General features: G+C 47.6%; 8 protein-coding genes across 8 annotated transcripts; 5 read left to right on the top strand and 3 right to left on the bottom strand.

Annotated features, from left to right (window-relative positions):
* Window positions 1-689: 689 nt before the first annotated feature.
* I303_106085 (uncharacterized protein) lies at window positions 690-3,087 on the bottom strand (the record flags this gene model as incomplete). Its single annotated transcript, XM_018409390.1, has 6 exons — window positions 690-896; window positions 1,057-1,210; window positions 1,353-1,863; window positions 2,057-2,354; window positions 2,687-2,890; window positions 3,022-3,087. 6 exons carry the CDS (start codon window positions 3,085-3,087, stop codon window positions 690-692), a joined length of 1,440 nt encoding a protein of 479 aa, XP_018261663.1.
* A 453-nt stretch (window positions 3,088-3,540) lies between these two features.
* I303_106084 (uncharacterized protein) lies at window positions 3,541-4,830 on the top strand (the record flags this gene model as incomplete). Its single annotated transcript, XM_018409389.1, has 3 exons — window positions 3,541-3,898; window positions 4,084-4,229; window positions 4,474-4,830. 3 exons carry the CDS (start codon window positions 3,541-3,543, stop codon window positions 4,828-4,830), a joined length of 861 nt encoding a protein of 286 aa, XP_018261662.1.
* Window positions 4,831-5,255: 425 nt separating this feature from the next.
* Window positions 5,256-7,151, bottom strand: I303_106083 (uncharacterized protein; the record flags this gene model as incomplete). The annotated part of the gene is made up of 8 exons (XM_018409388.1): window positions 5,256-5,431; window positions 5,592-5,733; window positions 5,869-6,046; window positions 6,201-6,396; window positions 6,457-6,547; window positions 6,641-6,703; window positions 6,830-6,966; window positions 7,097-7,151. 8 exons carry the CDS (start codon window positions 7,149-7,151, stop codon window positions 5,256-5,258), a joined length of 1,038 nt encoding a protein of 345 aa, XP_018261661.1.
* Window positions 7,152-7,940: 789 nt separating this feature from the next.
* Window positions 7,941-8,622, top strand: I303_106082 (uncharacterized protein; the record flags this gene model as incomplete). The annotated part of the gene is made up of 3 exons (XM_065969309.1): window positions 7,941-7,951; window positions 8,018-8,317; window positions 8,424-8,622. 3 exons carry the CDS (start codon window positions 7,941-7,943, stop codon window positions 8,620-8,622), a joined length of 510 nt encoding a protein of 169 aa, XP_065825381.1.
* A 486-nt stretch (window positions 8,623-9,108) lies between these two features.
* Window positions 9,109-12,561, top strand: I303_106081 (uncharacterized protein; the record flags this gene model as incomplete). The annotated part of the gene is made up of 16 exons (XM_065969308.1): window positions 9,109-9,160; window positions 9,260-9,624; window positions 9,791-9,871; window positions 9,990-10,198; window positions 10,277-10,285; window positions 10,354-10,412; window positions 10,513-10,674; window positions 10,773-10,890; window positions 11,016-11,122; window positions 11,202-11,279; window positions 11,392-11,513; window positions 11,595-11,814; window positions 11,911-11,946; window positions 12,017-12,102; window positions 12,214-12,322; window positions 12,497-12,561. 16 exons carry the CDS (start codon window positions 9,109-9,111, stop codon window positions 12,559-12,561), a joined length of 1,878 nt encoding a protein of 625 aa, XP_065825380.1.
* Window positions 12,562-13,168: 607 nt separating this feature from the next.
* Window positions 13,169-14,041, top strand: I303_106080 (uncharacterized protein; the record flags this gene model as incomplete). The annotated part of the gene is made up of 3 exons (XM_018409386.1): window positions 13,169-13,555; window positions 13,679-13,852; window positions 13,961-14,041. 3 exons carry the CDS (start codon window positions 13,169-13,171, stop codon window positions 14,039-14,041), a joined length of 642 nt encoding a protein of 213 aa, XP_018261659.1.
* Window positions 14,042-14,245: 204 nt separating this feature from the next.
* I303_106079 (uncharacterized protein) lies at window positions 14,246-15,561 on the bottom strand (the record flags this gene model as incomplete). The annotated part of the gene is made up of 2 exons (XM_018409385.1): window positions 14,246-14,331; window positions 14,409-15,561. 2 exons carry the CDS (start codon window positions 15,559-15,561, stop codon window positions 14,246-14,248), a joined length of 1,239 nt encoding a protein of 412 aa, XP_018261658.1.
* Window positions 15,562-16,110: 549 nt separating this feature from the next.
* I303_106078 (uncharacterized protein) lies at window positions 16,111-17,139 on the top strand (the record flags this gene model as incomplete). Its single annotated transcript, XM_018409384.1, has 1 exon — window positions 16,111-17,139. The coding sequence occupies one exon, from the start codon at window positions 16,111-16,113 to the stop codon at window positions 17,137-17,139; it is 1,029 nt and encodes a 342-aa protein (XP_018261657.1).
* Window positions 17,140-17,461: the final 322 nt, after the last annotated feature.

Below are 17,461 nucleotides of genomic sequence, written 5' to 3'. Positions count from 1 at the left end.
TTGCTTTCGCGAAATTTGTGCCTTCGACAGATACCTTTTGGATCTATTCATTCGTACAGACTTCTCGGCTTTTGGCTTACTTGCTCTGTTATACTTTTTCCTCTACCCTTTCCCTTTTGGAGTGAAACAGAAGTTCCAACGACTCCTCTTGGAAGGTGGAATACATATACTACGTACTATATATCTAGTCTTGTTAATTAAGTAATTTGACACCAAGACTTGAATATACAGTATAATGCAAATTGGCCATCTAAATGTGTATGAAGATGAACGTGATTTCGATCGGATTTGACTGTGCAGATTAGCTCTTACTCTTACAGGGCTTACGCGGTATTCAGTCTGAACAGCAAGTCCCAGTCCTTGGATCGAATCAAAATATGCCGAATCGGTCTACCGTAGTCTATCTCCCATTTAGGTGTATGCACGTATGCGCGCATTGAGAAGTCGCATCAGCAAAGAATAAAAGAAGTCCAAGCTGACACTGACTTGGAACCCAGAACAAAATGCCAATGCCAATGCAATTACAAATGCAAACGCAAAAGCCGAAGCGGGAGCGGAGGCAGAACACAAGCAGAAGCAGAAGCAGAATAAATGCATAAAAATATGATTTTTTCCCCTGTTCATCCCGTCTAATCTCCTCTCCTTCTATCCTATCCACCATGAACCTGACCGCCTGACCGCCTGACCGCTTAGTAGATCATAGAAGACATATCGGCTCTGATTCTGTTATAATCGAAGAGACCCTCCGTTCGTCCCAATGCAGCAATGGCAATATCTTTGTCCCAGAGGTATTTTCTAGCTACCCGTTGGATCTCTTCGGGGGTGACGGCGTCGACATATCGCTCGATCTCTTTCGGTGTGTATCGTTTACCGGTAGTGATCAATTGTCGACCGATCTGCGGGTGAAAGAGGAAAAACGAATTCGTCAGCAAAATGACACCGAGACCATATTATTCTCAACACCATCGCCCGCGCGTCGCGTCATTCCTCCATCCAGGATTTGAGGCAGGAAAAGGGTGAAGGTGAAAAGGGGAGAAAGGGACGACGATGACTCACATCCTCGGCAATGGCGGTGGTACCGTCCAAACCTAATAACAAGGAAGCCTTGAGCTGTTGTTTGGCTCGTTCAACTTCGGCGATGCTGGGTGATATAGACATTCGGGTCCATTCTTTCAATGTGAAGTGGACGAGATCATCGACGTTCATGAGGCTAATTGGCGAAGTAGATGAAGGCGAAGTTGAAAAAAAAGTTCAAGGTCAAGGTCAGCTATTGATTGGCAGTCATGCCATGTGCAGTGTGCAGTATGGAGTATGTCGTATGAAGGAAGCAGGAAGAAGGAAGAAACACCCACTTCTCAGTCACCATGTAGATACCCCAAAGACCGGTGTCAGAGTACGAGGTCGAGAAGGACATGTACGAGTTGGCGAGGTTGTTGGAAGACACGATGTGCGATAATTTCGAGGACAATAGCGGCGAGGCACCGAGCGATCTGTCCCAGTTTCCAAAGATGGATTGCATGACCAACATGGGCCAGTAATCTGGGGATTTCCACGAGACACCTTCAACGGCAATAGCAAGGTTGAGGGTATCCATCGTGTCGTCTCGCACTCGGACTTCGGAACCCAAGAAATCCGTGGGCGGGTGTGCTTGACCACCTAAGGGGATAGGGTTGGAGGAGACTGGCAAAGAAGCAAAGTTCTGTTCGGCGAGCTTGACGAGAGCATCGTGCTCGATAGAACCGGCTCCGACGAGGGCGATCCGGTCGGCGGTGTAGTTCTTGGAGATGTAGTTCTGCAAATCCGACTTGGAGATTGAGTTGATGTGTTCCTTGGGTCCGAGAATGGTGTTTCCGAGGGGGTAGCCTGGGTGTATGAAGCGATAGAGTCAGTCGAGTTCCTCGACCTCAAGACCGTGGTCATCGACCGTGATATATGACACCCTAATATTGCCCTTGTGCGGAAGTCTAAGATCGGAATGATCGATCCAACCGACTTTTCCTCGCTCGATCCAACTCGTTCCAGACAAAACAGATTGAGGTTAGAAGCGCCGACTCACCTTGGTACGCAACAGAGTGCAAATGATCAAAGACAACCTCTTCGAGCTGCTTCTCGACTTCCTCCTGTTCTCTGAGGATCACATCCCTCTCTCGCTCGATGGCGCTCTCTTCTAATTTACTGTTCTGCAAGATATCAGAGAGGATGTTGACTGTTTGACCGACGTCTTTGTCGAACGATTTGGCGTAGTAGACGGTCTGTTCTCTTGAGGTGTAGGCGTTCAAGTGAGCACCGAGGTTTTCCACTTCGAGTTCTAGTTGGGTTTGCGATCGGGATTTGGTGCCTTTGAAGGCGAGGTGCTATTTCATAGGAGACAATCGTAATTGTCGGTCAGTATTAATATTTCCAACACTCGATTCATGAATGCTCAATGGGACCGAGATTATTTCGAGCCAAGCCGACCGATCCAGCCCGACCCGACCCAACCCAAGGGCTTCTATCTCCACCCCGGTCGATTGGACTGATCTGCATTTCCGTTTCAAAATTTCCTCAAAAATGTAGACAGTTCTAAATTATGGGGTCCATATCGACTGCCCTCTCTGCTTTCCAACTCCCGATAACACCTATAGACATTTCTCGCATTTCCGCACTTTTTTGCTCTCCCGATCTTGACAATAGACACCCCACTCACCTCTAGGAAATGGGCAGTACCGCTCGCTCCCTCCGCATCAGCTCTCGATCCAGCATCAATCCATAATCCCACAGTCGAGGTTTGCGCTCCTGGGATGGTCTCGGTCGATACGCTCAATCCATTGGACAATACCGAGGTCTTGGTCTCTGGGTCAAGGGAGGGGAGAGTGACAGGGTGTACGGCAGCGAGGTTTCTCGATAGAGCCTATGTACATAGTAAATGTGTCATTAGCGTCCCGTTTCATGATCATGATGATTTCGCTGCTCCGACTTCATCGACTTCAACTGGGAATGATTCCGATTATCATTGATGCAAAAGGTTGAAGATGGACTTACAGGCTTGAGAACCCGAGGTGCCGGGGGTCTTGCCAATGCTCGAGAGATGAGTCGAGAAGCTACCATGGTGTAGATTGGAGGATGATGGGTTAGGTAGATTGTGGGTTCAAAGCAAAGCAAGGATGAGTGTATTTTGACGTCGACTTTACTTTTGGCTTGAACTTGTCGATGGAGAATGGCCTATGCATGGCGACGAATGAGAATCAAAGTGATGCACGGCGCAGGTCGGGATCAAAGGTTATTCCCGCTATTCCCGAAAATGAGGCACATTGACACGCGACGATGCACGTCACTCGTAGATGAATGATGACAGATGCACACTGACACTGATGCATATAGCTCATAGCACATAGATCAGCGCAGACCTCATCACCCAAAGCAGAAGCAAGCAAGAACGAAAAGACTTTGAAGCCTGTAACAGCTTGCATAGGAGAGAATCGCATCATCCACCGATACCTTTGGGCTAGCTCGTTCGAACAGGAAACCCTTATATTAAACAGACACTAGACCCAAGACACGATGTCATACCTCAACACGCAGACCAACTCTTATTCTCCATACTCACCAGGCAGCTCCGAACCACTCGCCTTCTTCGGGGGCGGAAGTAACGCGCAAAGTCATGCCGGTATGGGCGTAGGAGGACCATCGGGGTTGGGTTCATCTTCGTCCCCGTATTATCCAGGATCCAGATCAAGTTTAGAAGGAAATGCCGGCGGTCCCATGGGCAGTATGGGCAGTATGGGCAGTATGGGGAACATGGGAGGAGCAACGGGAAATATGAATATGAATGTCAATGGGAGGATATTAGCGGGGGAAGGTAGATGGTGGGAAGCGTTTGGAACGGGGGGGTTTGAAGGTGAACCGAGTTTAATGGAGGGTGAGTCCAGTCTGATTGTGTCTTTCAGTTCACCTTTCCGCTATCCAAATGGGATTGAACTTGTCATTACAATGATATAATATATTATATCGGAGTGGAGTGGAATGGAACGAACGAACGAAAGAGCTGATACTCATTTCCTGCCTTCTTCCTTACCCCCCTTTCTCCCTTCACCCACCCCGCAGAACTTGGCATAAACCCTTCGCATATCTTACAGAAATCATTGACCGTCCTCAACCCCTTATCGAAGGTCGACGCAAATATAATGGATGATGCAGATTTAGCGGGTCCTTTCGTCTTTTGTTTCGCCTTTGCTTTCTTCCTGTTACTCGTGAGTGTGCAGGTGTATCTCCCACTGTTGTGTTTCCTCTTCGTCATGCTTCCCTGTCTTTCGTTTTCTTCAAAACCTAAACACCCTTCCCCCTTTCCTCTGTTCTGTATTCTCATTCCTCTTCCGCATTTCATTACCAGAACCACTTTGGTCAGCCTTCATCCGCATCACCTCTTCGACACATTGCATCCCCCAAAACCCCCAAAGAAGTGTCACAGCTAACCACCTGTTTTATGCTTGACAGTCCGGCAAACCCCAATTCTCCTACATATACGGCGTCGGCCTCCTCGGAACTACGGCCATATACCTCCTGCTCAACCTGATGTCAGAGAGCGGGATCGACGCTTATCGTACCGCGTCCGTGCTCGGTTACTGCCTCTTACCTATGGTCGGTCTAGGCGGGATCGGGATGGGTATCGGTATAGACAGTTTATTCGGCTACATCCTTTCGTCCATCTCAATAGCATGGTGCACGTTCTCGGCATCTAGTATATTCGTGATCGTGCTCAGGATGGATCATCAGCGTTTGTTAGTGGCGTACCCTATAGGCCTTTTGTACGGCTGTTTTGCCCTGTTGAGTATATTCAATGTGAAGAAGTAGGACGTAGGTCATTTTGAAATAGAATGTTTGGTGCGCTTGCGCTTGCGTATGGACATCATGAATGTCATGATAATATCATCCAGATGGTGCTCAATTCAGACTCAGACTCAGACTCAGAACCAAAACCAGGATGAGACTCATACGAAGTCAGCTCAAGCGCATCCAACACGCTGATTGTAGACATCAATGTAGACAAGGCAAAGGCAGCAATCTCTCTATCCCATGAGCAGACCATACATGAACCTAATTCGCACTCCTCGTTGACAGATCATCTCGGGATGCCGTCAATGGTACTGCACCCGAGGACTTCTGCTATCTCTACATACAAGGAATTCCCCGGTCCGACCTGCGCTCCAGTTCCGATTCAGCGACTGAGAATGGGAAGCAAGAACTCCATCTCAGACTAGACAAAGCGAGGTAGCACCCTAAAACAATCCCGCCCACTCATCCTTTTTCGCTGGCGCCGACCCAGTGCTCTCAATCGCAGCCAACTTATCTGCCGATGGGATACCGACGTTTGGTTGAGGAGGAGGGAGGAGGGAAGCGTATGGTGAGATGATGGATTCGAATTCGAAGTCGGACGAGAGAGGCGGTGTTTGGGCTGTTATAGGCGTCGCAAGTTGGTCAGCTTGAGCGTGAGTTTTGGGTTTCCGGGGACAACGTCAAAGCATAATGTGCAAACTACTGAGTACCGAGTACCGAGTACGAAGGATATTATGGTTGGATGATCTCGGAAGAGGGGACGCCGAACGCCGACTTACAGTGTTCAATCACCGGTTTAGGAGGTTCAGTAGCCCTCGACAATCCAGCCAAGATCAATCTACGCAAAGCAGGTCCATCTAACGGTTCTTCCTTCTTAGCCGGCGCCGAGGTCGAGCCGTCTTTGGGCGATGTAGCTTTGTTCTGCAATCGGTCAAATGCAATATCGAAAAGGTGTCAGTAATGCTCATCATCACGTCGTCACACATATAATGCCTCTCGATATTACAAACATCTAGGAAGACAAAGGGGTGGAGGAAGGAGGATTGAACTACTCACCTCGCTAAGCCTCTTTCCACTGGGTCCCATAACATCCAAATTCAGTTTCTCCGCAGAGCCATAAGCGTTCTTCACTTTGCCCAGAGCCAACAGGACATCTCCCTTAGTCAGCATACCGCCTTTACCGGTTCCCTTGAGTTTGGAGATTTGCTCGCTGGTCAATGACGATTCTTGTAATCTGCAACCCCACAAAAACCAGATCAGCCAATCATCCTTAGGTTTTCCTTCCTGCGCCTTTCTCAGATTCGATGTCTTGTGGTGTGGTGAGATTGACAGGATGTATGATAAGAGGAAGAACCGCGGTTGAGCAGAGTCGATGAGATTCAACTCACAACCTCGATACACTCGGGAACATGGGTTTAGAATGTTTAATCTCCTTATGACCGTGTCCCGTCTCTTGCGGCTGAGTTCCAGGTCCAGATGATGTTGAAGCTGATGACGAAGAAGAAGCAGACGAGCTTGAGGAAGATTCCTCCTTCTTCGGTTCGGCAGCCTCAGCTTCAGCCTTTTTAGATTCTTCCTTTGATGCTTCCGGCGTAGACTCGGATGCAGACGCAGATGATCCTCCGCCCGGTGGTGAGAGATCACTTGGGACAGAGATAGAAGATAGGTCGTCCCCTTCCTCAGCTAGGATGGCTATGATTTGTCCGACTGGAATCTTAGATGAGCCTGCTTCGGCCTGAATGAGCAACACGTGAAGTTAGCCTAACGACCCTGCTCGGCGAAGTTGATATCGCCATGGCGAGATTGTAAAACGAGAGTGTTAACCCACAATGATTTTGCCCATCACTCCGTCATCTTGCGACTCGACATCAATGGTAGCTTTGTCCGTTTCCTGAAGTCAGGACGCATGATAATAATCGTCAGTACAGTACAGAAATGCAGTCTCATTCTCGCTCTGGGGGCTGGGCTGGAAGGCGACGTCCAGCTGAAGATAGACATCATGAGAAACGATACTCACAACTTCTAACAATACATCCCCCGCGCTGAAACTTTCGCCTTCTTTCAATTTCCAACTGGCAATACCACCTTCCGTCATGGTGGGCGACATCGCGGGCATGCGCATCGAGCTGGTCGCATATCGGACATTTCGTAGGGCTAGACATGGTAGAAATGCAGTCATACTTGATCAGTAAATGACCGTCTTCCCCCTAGCCAAAGATAATATGGTCTTACATGCCTAAAGGAAGAAAGGTGATGAGTGAAGAAAGGTAGAGGGACGACTCACATCTTGAAGATCTGGAGGAACGTATTAGGCCTGTCAATTGAGTTGCTGCTCTCATTGTGCCCTGTCTGTGAATCAGCCGGAAGACAATATGCTTTTGTATGACACGATGATATCAGAGGAGGTCAATCAAGAAATCTCGCCAAAATAGTCTGTATACCTTGACCGCCTAAACAAGCTTGGGCATTGGGGACGGTACGCGGATAAGTTCAAAACGGATAATTTGATCCCGCCAATCCCTCTCCCACGTGGGTGGTCACCGCACGGGCCGAGGTAATTTCAGCATAAACTTCGTGGTCTTCGCATCTATGCATGTCCAAGCATCAAAGCATCATTGCGGTAACAATTGACATGCCCATCAATCTGCATGGAACATCGATGACAAGTGACAAGAGATGAAAGACGGGAGCCCGGACAGTGCAGAGGCCTAATTTCAACTCATCAATCACACAGGGTGCGCTGAGATAATTTCCTAGCCTTGCCTGGACCCAATTTGAGCGCGACGAATGATTCATGATCACGAAGGAGGAGGAACAAGAATGAGAGGAGTATATGTTTGACTGGTCACGTTACAGGCTCTGAGAAGTGTAAGGATCTCAAAGAGGGTCAAAGGTCCTTTGATTGATAGATACTAAACTTCTTATTAACCCAAGCCAAACCAAAGGAATGTCGATCAATATACATAAACGAGGAACAAGCTTCTTCTGTCTCTCAGCCGGGCGCATCAAGCTCAGATACAACTTGTCGACGATGGACCTGTTAACTTATATACTCTTGTACTTACAGCAGATCGAACAGTAATGCACGCTTCATCTTTGGCATACTTGTCATTTTCAGCGTTATCAGCATGATCAAAGAGTGAGTCGACGTGCCATCTCCATCGGGCTATCCACTCTGAGTGGTATTGATCGGAACGTTTGATAGGATCAAGTTACCATGCTTCTCTTTGAAAAGCATCAAGACCCCCTCATTCAGTAACCTGAAGTCGTTAAAACCGCCCGCTCCAATCAGAGTCGATCCCGACGTCCACCTTGTCCAGACCCCTCTCTCACCAGCATCGCCCTCTTCGACAAGCTCAAATACCTCATCCGGCTCGAACACTCAAGAAGAGATCAAGAGAGTCGATCAAGAAATCTGGCAGCCCTCAAATGCACAACATCAAGCTTGCGTATATCGTGCGTTAGGCGAAGGTATGGAGCCTTCGGCGAAAGGGCAAATACTCTTGTCAGTGTATAATCTACCATCTCGCCTACACAGGCAGCCTCTCGCGGAATGGAGCTGGATTCTGCGGGTCGCAGTGAGCTGACGTTATACACTTTTTTTGGATTAGTGGGATATACGAAGATCTAGAAGATCTCCAAACTTCCTCAGAAATCAAATTGACAGTGCAAGAGATCATTCGAATCGGCAAGAAAATGGTGGATTCGACTCATCAATCCATTTCGATACGCAAAATACCTCTCGACAATGGAAAACACTTCGATTATCGCTCGGAAGAAATCCACTTGGCGAAGCAGCCTGGCAAATGAGTGATTATGTATTGAATCGCTTCCCGAGTTCCGTTGAGTATCTCTCTCACTCAGCGCCTTAACTGCCTTGTATATCTTTGCCCGCTGGACCAAATTGTATCTAGATGTGCTCTCCTCTGTATATATTTCCTATCCATATCAACATTGTTATGTTTGTCAGGATGCATTCCAGTTTTATGTAGAACCAAATCTGATCTACCTGAGTTATCTGAACTTTGATAAGCGGCAATTTCCGAATTACGACATGACGCGCATCGAAAGTACAAAGTCAACGACGATATTGCTTGTCGAATGCTCAACATGCATTCGCCCTTGCATCCTGATATAAGTAAGCATAGACCATATCATTCAGATCGCGACGCATCGAGACGACTGCCAATCACGAGCTGAAAGATCGAGAATGCATCGCCGCTGATGCTCGGTCCACCTCAGTAGGACTACTTCAGATCCACCGGCGGGTTGGTGGGGACCGACAAGGGAATTATCATGTTCACTCCTCTTTCGAAGGGCTCAGAGAGGGCTCAAGACAGATTATGGGGTATGTGTATCCCATCTTACGCATCTCACGTGATTGCCAGTATCTGCACCTATGAATGAAAAGCTGATACGATTGTGATGCTTCAATCTTTGTGGGCAGACAAGACCAATTCACCTCATCGGAAGAAAGCCCGTGCGCCTATACCGACCCCAACAGACCCACTAGCACCCCAAGCTGGGTCTTCTGCGAGTGTCACTACCAAGGGCAAGAGTAAAGGAAAGGGCAAGCTTGCTGAGCCTTCTGAACGTCCAGGCGGTGCTGCACAACCAGGATCTGCGTCAGGCTCTGGAAATGGGAACAAAAAGAGGAGATTGTTGGGTGGGGATCTGAGGGAAGTAGCTGCGAATCTGAACTTGAACTTGGATATTGGTGGTGGACAGAGATATAAGAGGAAAGCCAGGCGGTTTAGCGGGGTGGAAATGCAGAATGAGAGTGAGGAGAAATGGACTAGATGGTTCTTTCGTGTGAGTCAAGTTGGCCATTGCAATATTACTCATACCATTTCTCGACCTCTGCCTCTATCCGCCGTAGACATCGTATGCATCAAATGATGTCCAATTTCCTATGGGATGGCATAACGCTGAACAGATTGCATGTATCATTCATGCCTACGCCGATGCTTGTGAATAGCCAAGTAAAGGGACGGTGAATCGTTGGTTAGACTCATGGTGGAAGAGACATTTCGTGTTGGTGATTTTGCCTTGCATAGTCGTGAGTGATGTTTTCAACTTCATGTTCTAGTCTGTCGCCCATCTTCTTATCGGGGCGACGTGGTGCCTGCCTCACTCTGCTTCAGATGGCTGACTATCGTTAATCCGCTGAATACCAGGTCTGGATATGGGTTTCGCTGCCCTTTCCTGTATCTGACCCATACAAAGACGACCCTTTCCCATTTCCCGATATACCGTCGTGGCCGAAGAGACCTAATAAAGACAATTCGAGTCTTCCAGGGGATGCCTCAAACCACGATCGCGATGACGGTGGAGAGAATGGGAAAGAATTGCCCTTGGATGTGAATTTCTACTTCTTTCTGATCTGGTATGTTTTCCATTCCCTCATTCTTCAGCATTTGCTTTGAGTAAACCTCAGTGACTGATCCATTATATCTCGATTTAGGTATTTCGGGTGAGCCTTTGTCCAGAACTTGACGAGATATACTTTTTCTCTGGCTGATAAAGTATCTGGTGATTCAGGATGTATCTGGCTGTAGCGCTGTTCTTTATCACCAACCTTTTCTCCTTGTATCGCTTGAGTGAGTCTATGCCAAGTCATCCAGATCCACAGTCGCCCTCCAGGCCGATATTCGACTGGCTGCTCGACGTGAGCTGACTGTCACATCGGCATGGCATCAGATTGGTGGCCTTCCAAATTGGGCGGGAAGGTCTCATACGCTTTAACATGGTCATCTACGCTACTACTTGGACTCGCAGCCCACCATTTGGATTTATTCGGGCTGAGGAAAAGATGGGAGAGCAATCGAGATCCGATAGATATTGTCGACTGGGAGAGGAAGAGTAAGTGATACCACTCAATATTGACAAAAGTCTTCCCGCGTAGGCAAGTCAAGCTGACTTTACACATCTCCATACCTGTTTTTCTGGCGACAATGTAGCGTTTTGGGTGACTTTGTCGTTCATAGCGATGCTCATGCCTGCCATAGCGTGTTTCTCGAAGTTGAAAAGGGATAAAAGGCATACGTATAGACAACCTTTATCGACTGTATCGCAAACGTGAGTTCTCAAATTTCCGATCATCGGTCTTGCCAATGAGATTTTGTATCATGCTCCTTCTTGTCCGTTTCCCTATTGGATATCGTGACATGATGTGCCCCGCTGACTCGGTATTCAATTGACAGGTTCCTAGGCGGCCACTTGTCACGACGATTCCCTGCTTCATGGCTCCGTTTTCTGTGGTTCATGACCTGTCTAGCTATCGCTTGTTTCTCTCTAATAGCGGGTCAAGGTATGTGCCAACTTCTCGACAACCCACCTTCGGGTCTACTTGTAGTGAGATATCAAGCTAATCACGGCGGATTGAACAGCGTACGCCAGTTTATATCTGACGACTCTACCTCATACATCCCTTGATGCCGGTACATGGGTATACTCCTGGGTGATAAGTGAGTCCTTCTGCCATGCTCTCTGCCTATCACCTACCTGAGTCAGAGGAACACGGAACAAAAACATAAAGAAGGTTGTTTTCAGTGCTCATGGATTTGTTCCTCTAATCAGCCGTCCAGCTCCTGGCTCAAATATCATTCTTCATCCTTTCTTCCAAAGTGCGGAGTCGAGCCTTACTGTTCCTCTATAAACTCTTCTTCCAATTAGTATATCACGTCTTCTATCGAAATCTCGTAAGTCTCTAACCACTACCATATACCTCACTGCCTGATCGCAGAACAAGTCTGATTGGCCGTCCTTTGACATTTTTGCAGTTTGCCCGCCTTCGATCACCTACGCAATACGCTACAGTCCAACTTCTCTCCTCTATATCAGTCATAATCATCTTTCCCCTACAAATGTCACACACATATCATCGGCTGCTGCAGATACTGATAGGATATCCGGTATCTTGGGAAGAACACGTCGAGAATGTCTCGACTAGTTTTTACTGTAGAGGGCTCGCTCAGAATGTAACGATGGTTGGATTTTTGGGTGAGTTTGTCCGATGTCAAGCGGATGAAATTGACCCTTGGCAAAGGAGATAAAAGCAGAGAAGAAGGCTGATCACTGGTATGCAACGATCGTTAGGCTGGCTCTCAATCTTACATTTCGGTCCTAATCAACGTCAGTCCATCACATTCATCTGTTTGTTTCCGTCTAGAAAAGGGATGCTGATCAGAAAAGGGATGCGCAGACATATACCCATTCTTCAGGTTTGATCCAACTCCCGAAGACCCATATACTTTCCCTCTGACATTTATCGCATCTTCCATTATATGGGTAAGTCCGACCCTCCTGATAATCGTATCAGACAACTTTATCTTACCGCCGCAATAGCCTTTGCACAATGTCTGAATAGTGCTGACTGAATCTACCCTGATATGTGATCAGGGCTCCGAATTGATAAGCTCCTTCATAGCAAGGTTACTGATCGCCCTTGCGTTCGGAATCAACGTCTCTCAGATAGGTCTAGATGAGATGAGGGAATATCCTGAGCTGGGTGAGTGGCATTCGGCTGCCAAACTGCGGAGTTGCAAATGCTCGGAATGTGCGAGGCGTGAAGCTGATATACTTTGCATCCTTTCGACCCGTAGTTCCTGCTTGTGGTGAGTGTCCAGAAATTTGCCCACAAATGTATATTGAAACTCTTCTCAGCTGACTAACGCATGTTCAGGCTGGGCTTCCGTTCACGTATCGATGAATATCCTTTTATTCTTGATCAAGCTGAATTTCCGGTAGACAATCGCACTTTATATCCATAATGGTATGCTCTTTTCTTTTCTTTTGTCGATATCATACATTTCACCCAGGCCCCAATGGCTCCAAAGGCTTGATACCCCGTTGTATACCCTAGCATCAATATAATCCCGGATGAGAGAAAGGTTATTGCATTGTGTCCGATACATCTTCATTTCTTCATTGAAACGGTGTCCTGTGTTATCCCTGCTGTCCTTTCTGATACCTTCGTCGTTATTCACCATTATCCGTCCTTTCATCCGAGATCTCTTGGCACGGGGCGATTGCCGATTGAGACTGATCTGATCTGCCTGTTATTGATTTCCAAGGAGATTTTGGTAAAGGAAGTCCTCTTTCGACAGATCTGGCTAAGCAAATCATGCGCTCGAGATCAGAGCGCGAACCGAAATCGGGGGTTATAAAAGCGTTCTACTGACGCAGGCTACTTGGCTTGCTTCGGAAGGCGATCAAGGATACGATACTCGGATAAATATCACGCTGACTGACTAAGTGACTGACACTGACTCCAGCTACATGCTTTTACTACTGTTTCTCGACATATCTGTTGAATCACTTACCGTACCTCCTCACTTCAAGTAGTGACATTGCTATGTTGCCATACCAAGCTCTCCGGATAGTATCGATCCTGGGTATAGGTCTATTCTCTATCACTCCAGCTGTAGCTTTACCCACTCATATTGAGGCTCATACTCGAGACATTGGCACACCTCAATTGGGAAGAAGATGCGCATTGAACGACGGCAAAGTCAAATTCGAAATTGAGTTCAAAGCTGATACGGGCTACGAACCCACCGATTCCAAGTTCAAGTCCACCGGTAAATTGCAGAGGGGCGATCACGAGGCGAAATTCGATTGGAAGGAAGACGATGTCGACGAAGACGACGTCGAGGGCACGAATAACCCAAAGAAATACTTCAAGTTTTATACGTACGACGATGACGATGATGCGGATGATAAATACAGTGGGGTGATGAGGGTGAGTTTGAGCAATTCCCCTCAAAATCCTCACAGAGGTGATAAATATTCATCGCTGCGTCCCAAGTATCTCTCAATTTCCGATCAGGCGCTGACCAATTGTTGTTGTTGACTGGACCCACAGTGCACACTCACTGCGAAGAAGAAACCGGGCCACCTCGATTGTTTAACACATAATTATACTCTCCAAGGGAAATACAATTGGTTGGAACACTCGAAATATCGACATGAAGAAGCCGACTTGGTCTGTGTTTTGGAAGGTGATCAAGCCTCGAATATCGGATACGATATTAATACCGTAATTTTGTGCTATATACACACATGGCATCGTAAGAAAGTGTATCGAATAAACGTGTTTCTCGACTTGGCTGATTGGCTAATTTGGATTACACTTGTGCGTGAATAGAAGGACATGCCACTCCAAGGACAATCTGAAGATACAGACGGCGATGATGACGATGATGGTGGGCTTTTTGAATGGAAATAAGCGGCTTCACGATGACTGAATGGTATCGCACAGTAATGATTAATCCAATGTATCCGTACGTTGTACGTTCTATGTTTTCATGGTAGTATGGCCAGCTGGAAGGAGGCGACAGCATGCATCTTATGATCAAAGATGCATTATTTGCGTAGTTGTAAATGTACAAGGGCAAAATCGATGCCGGTGGATGACACGCAGACCACCCATCTAGTAAGGCTTGAACCTTCTGGATTTCTTGAGCTCTTCGACTTTCTGTTTATCTGACTCGAACTTGGAACGCAGATCGGCGAGTTCTGAGGTGATATCGGAACAATCACACATCAATTTCAATTCAATAACAGTGATCTGTGTATTCGACAACAACACTCACCTTGTCGCTTCCTCTCATTCCTTTGGAATTTATAAAAGTCCTTCAATTCTCCTGCACCTTTACCTTTCTTCTTATCCTGCATCTTCTTGGCGAATCCAGTTGAAGCCACGCCCACACCGCCTTTTCCGAATCCATCACCTCTCGCTCCGGCCCGTCCATACCGCCCTGATCTAACTACAACCGTGAACCCATCTTCGTCCACCAGCGCTCCCGAGCCCTGTTGTTTAGCCCGGGAAGAAAGCAAGAGTCCATGCAAATGGTCGAATCGCGCCATACTGGAATCCGCGTAGTCCTTCACGCTTTCCCAATCGGGTCTCAAACTCTGATGTAGACGTGTGTAATAATCCAATCCTACTGGCTCACTCGGGTAATTCTTCAGCGTTATAGTCTCTGCACTGGAAGACATCAGGCGGGTGATGGAGATTCCGTCGAGGAAGATGACGTGGCAAGACCTGGAGCCTGAATGACCCATCTCGGTCGAACGGGGATTCAGCGATGGAAGAGGAATGATCTCTGGTACGGAGGGCGGTAAGGCGTTCTTGGCTCTTTTACGGGCGTTCCGACGTTGATTCTTGGTAAGTCTGACAGGTATATCTCCTTGGAATCGAGGTTCTGCCTTTCCTTCATCCTCCTGCCCTTCCTCTTCGTTCTCGTCTTGCTCGCTGCCTTCCTCATCGTCTCCGGCTGCCGACTTGTCGTCCTCATTATCGCTTTCCTCGACAGGCAGACCTTTCACAGCTTGCTCTAATACGTTCACATCGCTCGCACCGATTCTAACATCCTCAACTACACCCCATTTTCCGAATATGCTTCTGAGATCTTGTACGCCCGCATCGATGGGTAAATTGGTCACGAATAGCGTTCGACCTTCCGGAAGATCATTACTCGATCCGGACAAAGAGGGCTTGGCGGTATGCGGCCTGGCGTAAATGTAGTGTCTGACAGAGGTGATAGCTTTAGAAGACGAGCTTGATGCAATTGGGAGGGATGTGGGCAGGATGAGGGGTATGGGTAAGAAGGATGAATATAACCGTGGTTGGCCTCTACTTGAAGATGAAGCCGTCGACTGTTGGACATTTTCTGTTGACTTGCGCTTTAAGTGGTTGGGCTTAGACGAGGGTACCAGCCGGTCCGTCGCTGCTGATTTTGGCATTGTGACTTGCTTGACCAGTCCGAGTGTGGGTTTCTGACTGCCGCGAGGAGATGAGCATTAGCAGTTGATTGGAACGATAAACACATCCAGTCACAGTTTCAACTTTTTCAGAGTGCGGCGGCGGAAGCAGCGGCCTTCTCCGCCCACTATCACAAAATACGTAATCAAGTTAGTAAATGATCTGAATCTTCATTTTCTACTCTAGTTTATCGCTTACATGCTGTAGGGGCGAAATCTGAGTAAGATGTAGACGAAGGATTGTGATTATGGCAGTGCTTGTCGTAGGTAGCCGTTGGCTGTGCTGGACCTAAGCCATAAATCACGTCAGATGTGTCTTCCGCAAAATGGCATGATGGGTCGAATACCTTCCTACTCTTTGCTCAGGCACCAGGGTAGAAAAATCATGAGGATCTGCCGCCAATTAGAAGACAAACTCGACATTGTCAGGCGATTTCACATCGATGAGGTCTTCACTTCTGGTCGTTTGAGCTCTTGACTACTGCACACGAGAGCGGACACTCATTACAGACGTCAAAGCCAAGATCCAGAATGTCGTCTCCTCCAACACAGACTGATCGGTACAAAGCTCAAACAGAGCAAGAAGAAGATCAGATTTCCCCCCTCTACAAGAAGCGGCGAGATCTCTGGCGCGACCGGATCCAATATCTCGACGATCGAGTATTGCAACTTGGCTCCCCTACAAGCAGCCCTAAAAGCAGCGAGGTCCTCGATGACGAGGACCGCAAGTTCCAGCAATTTTCCGAAGCCATAAGAGACGCTGAACGGTCCCATGCGCAAACGATATTGGATTTAGAGCTCATTGAATGCCAGCTACACGTCGACGAGGAGGACGGGATGAGCGGGGAGGAATTATTGATTGAATGGCAGTGCCATCCCGAACACAATCTGCTGATGGGAATCTCAAGTGATGGTCTCAGCAAATTGGGGGCGGAACTGGCGGGGCAGTATAGTAGCCTAATTGCGCGGTATCATTATCTTTCTGAAAGCTTCAGGAGGCTCGGCAAGTCTCATAAGTGGGCCAAGGAAGCTAAAGGTGGTTATAAAACAACAGCCGTTCTTCTAGATCAGTGGATAAAGTCGAAGAAAGCCCCTGAATGCGATAGGTACAACTTGTTGTTAGATGCTGCACGAGCTTGGCGCAAAACGCTGGAATGGTATTGGCTGTGCTTGCGGATCAGTCCCCCCCAATTGGAAGAAGAGGACGACTTGCCTTTACCGGAATTGGATAGCTCGAAACTTGCCGCAGTTGATCTGGACGAATTCCTGGCCGACATGTTCAAACATAAAGAGAATCATCCCAACCTGCTGCAGAAGCTTGAAAGACTAAAACAAGCGCTTGAAGATGTAGCGTCGGACCAAGATATATCGCGGACTCTGGACACATCTAATTACTTGCTCGAACTCTGTCATTTACCCTTATACGGCGCGGATACCCGAGAGAAAGCCCGTGAACTCAGAATTTTGAAACGCAGACTCGAGGCTGTTCGTGATAGATTGGAATTTAACGAGAGACAGAGTACTTCAGAGGACGTGACATGGTTCGACGACGATGTCTAGTAGTCAAGCATTGTCGTTAGAGACACTGGCCAAAGTCGTCGCATGCAGCAGATATTCATTGCAAGATTAGACCAAGACCTGCTGCCTTGTCCATCTTTTGACGCGGCGCTTTGACTACGCTCTACAAAGCTTCAAGTCCTGGTACGGTGCCATATATATTCAAGCTATTAGCTATGACACAAGGTTGAGTAAAATTATCCTCTTCATTCAAGCATGTGCCCAGGGGAGAATTGGGGTCAGGAGAAGGAAGCATGATTGATACCATCCGCAAATTCTCCGAGATAAGCAATTGTCCGAAGGCGGTCAGATATTTGTGATGCGT

Source organism: Kwoniella dejecticola, chromosome 7 (assembly GCF_000512565.2).
Source record: "Kwoniella dejecticola CBS 10117 chromosome 7, complete sequence".
NCBI classification, from domain to species: Eukaryota; Fungi; Basidiomycota; class Tremellomycetes; order Tremellales; family Cryptococcaceae; genus Kwoniella; species Kwoniella dejecticola.
The sequence above is the reverse complement of the archived record's forward strand: the minus strand, read 5'-3'. Positions and strand labels throughout refer to the sequence as shown.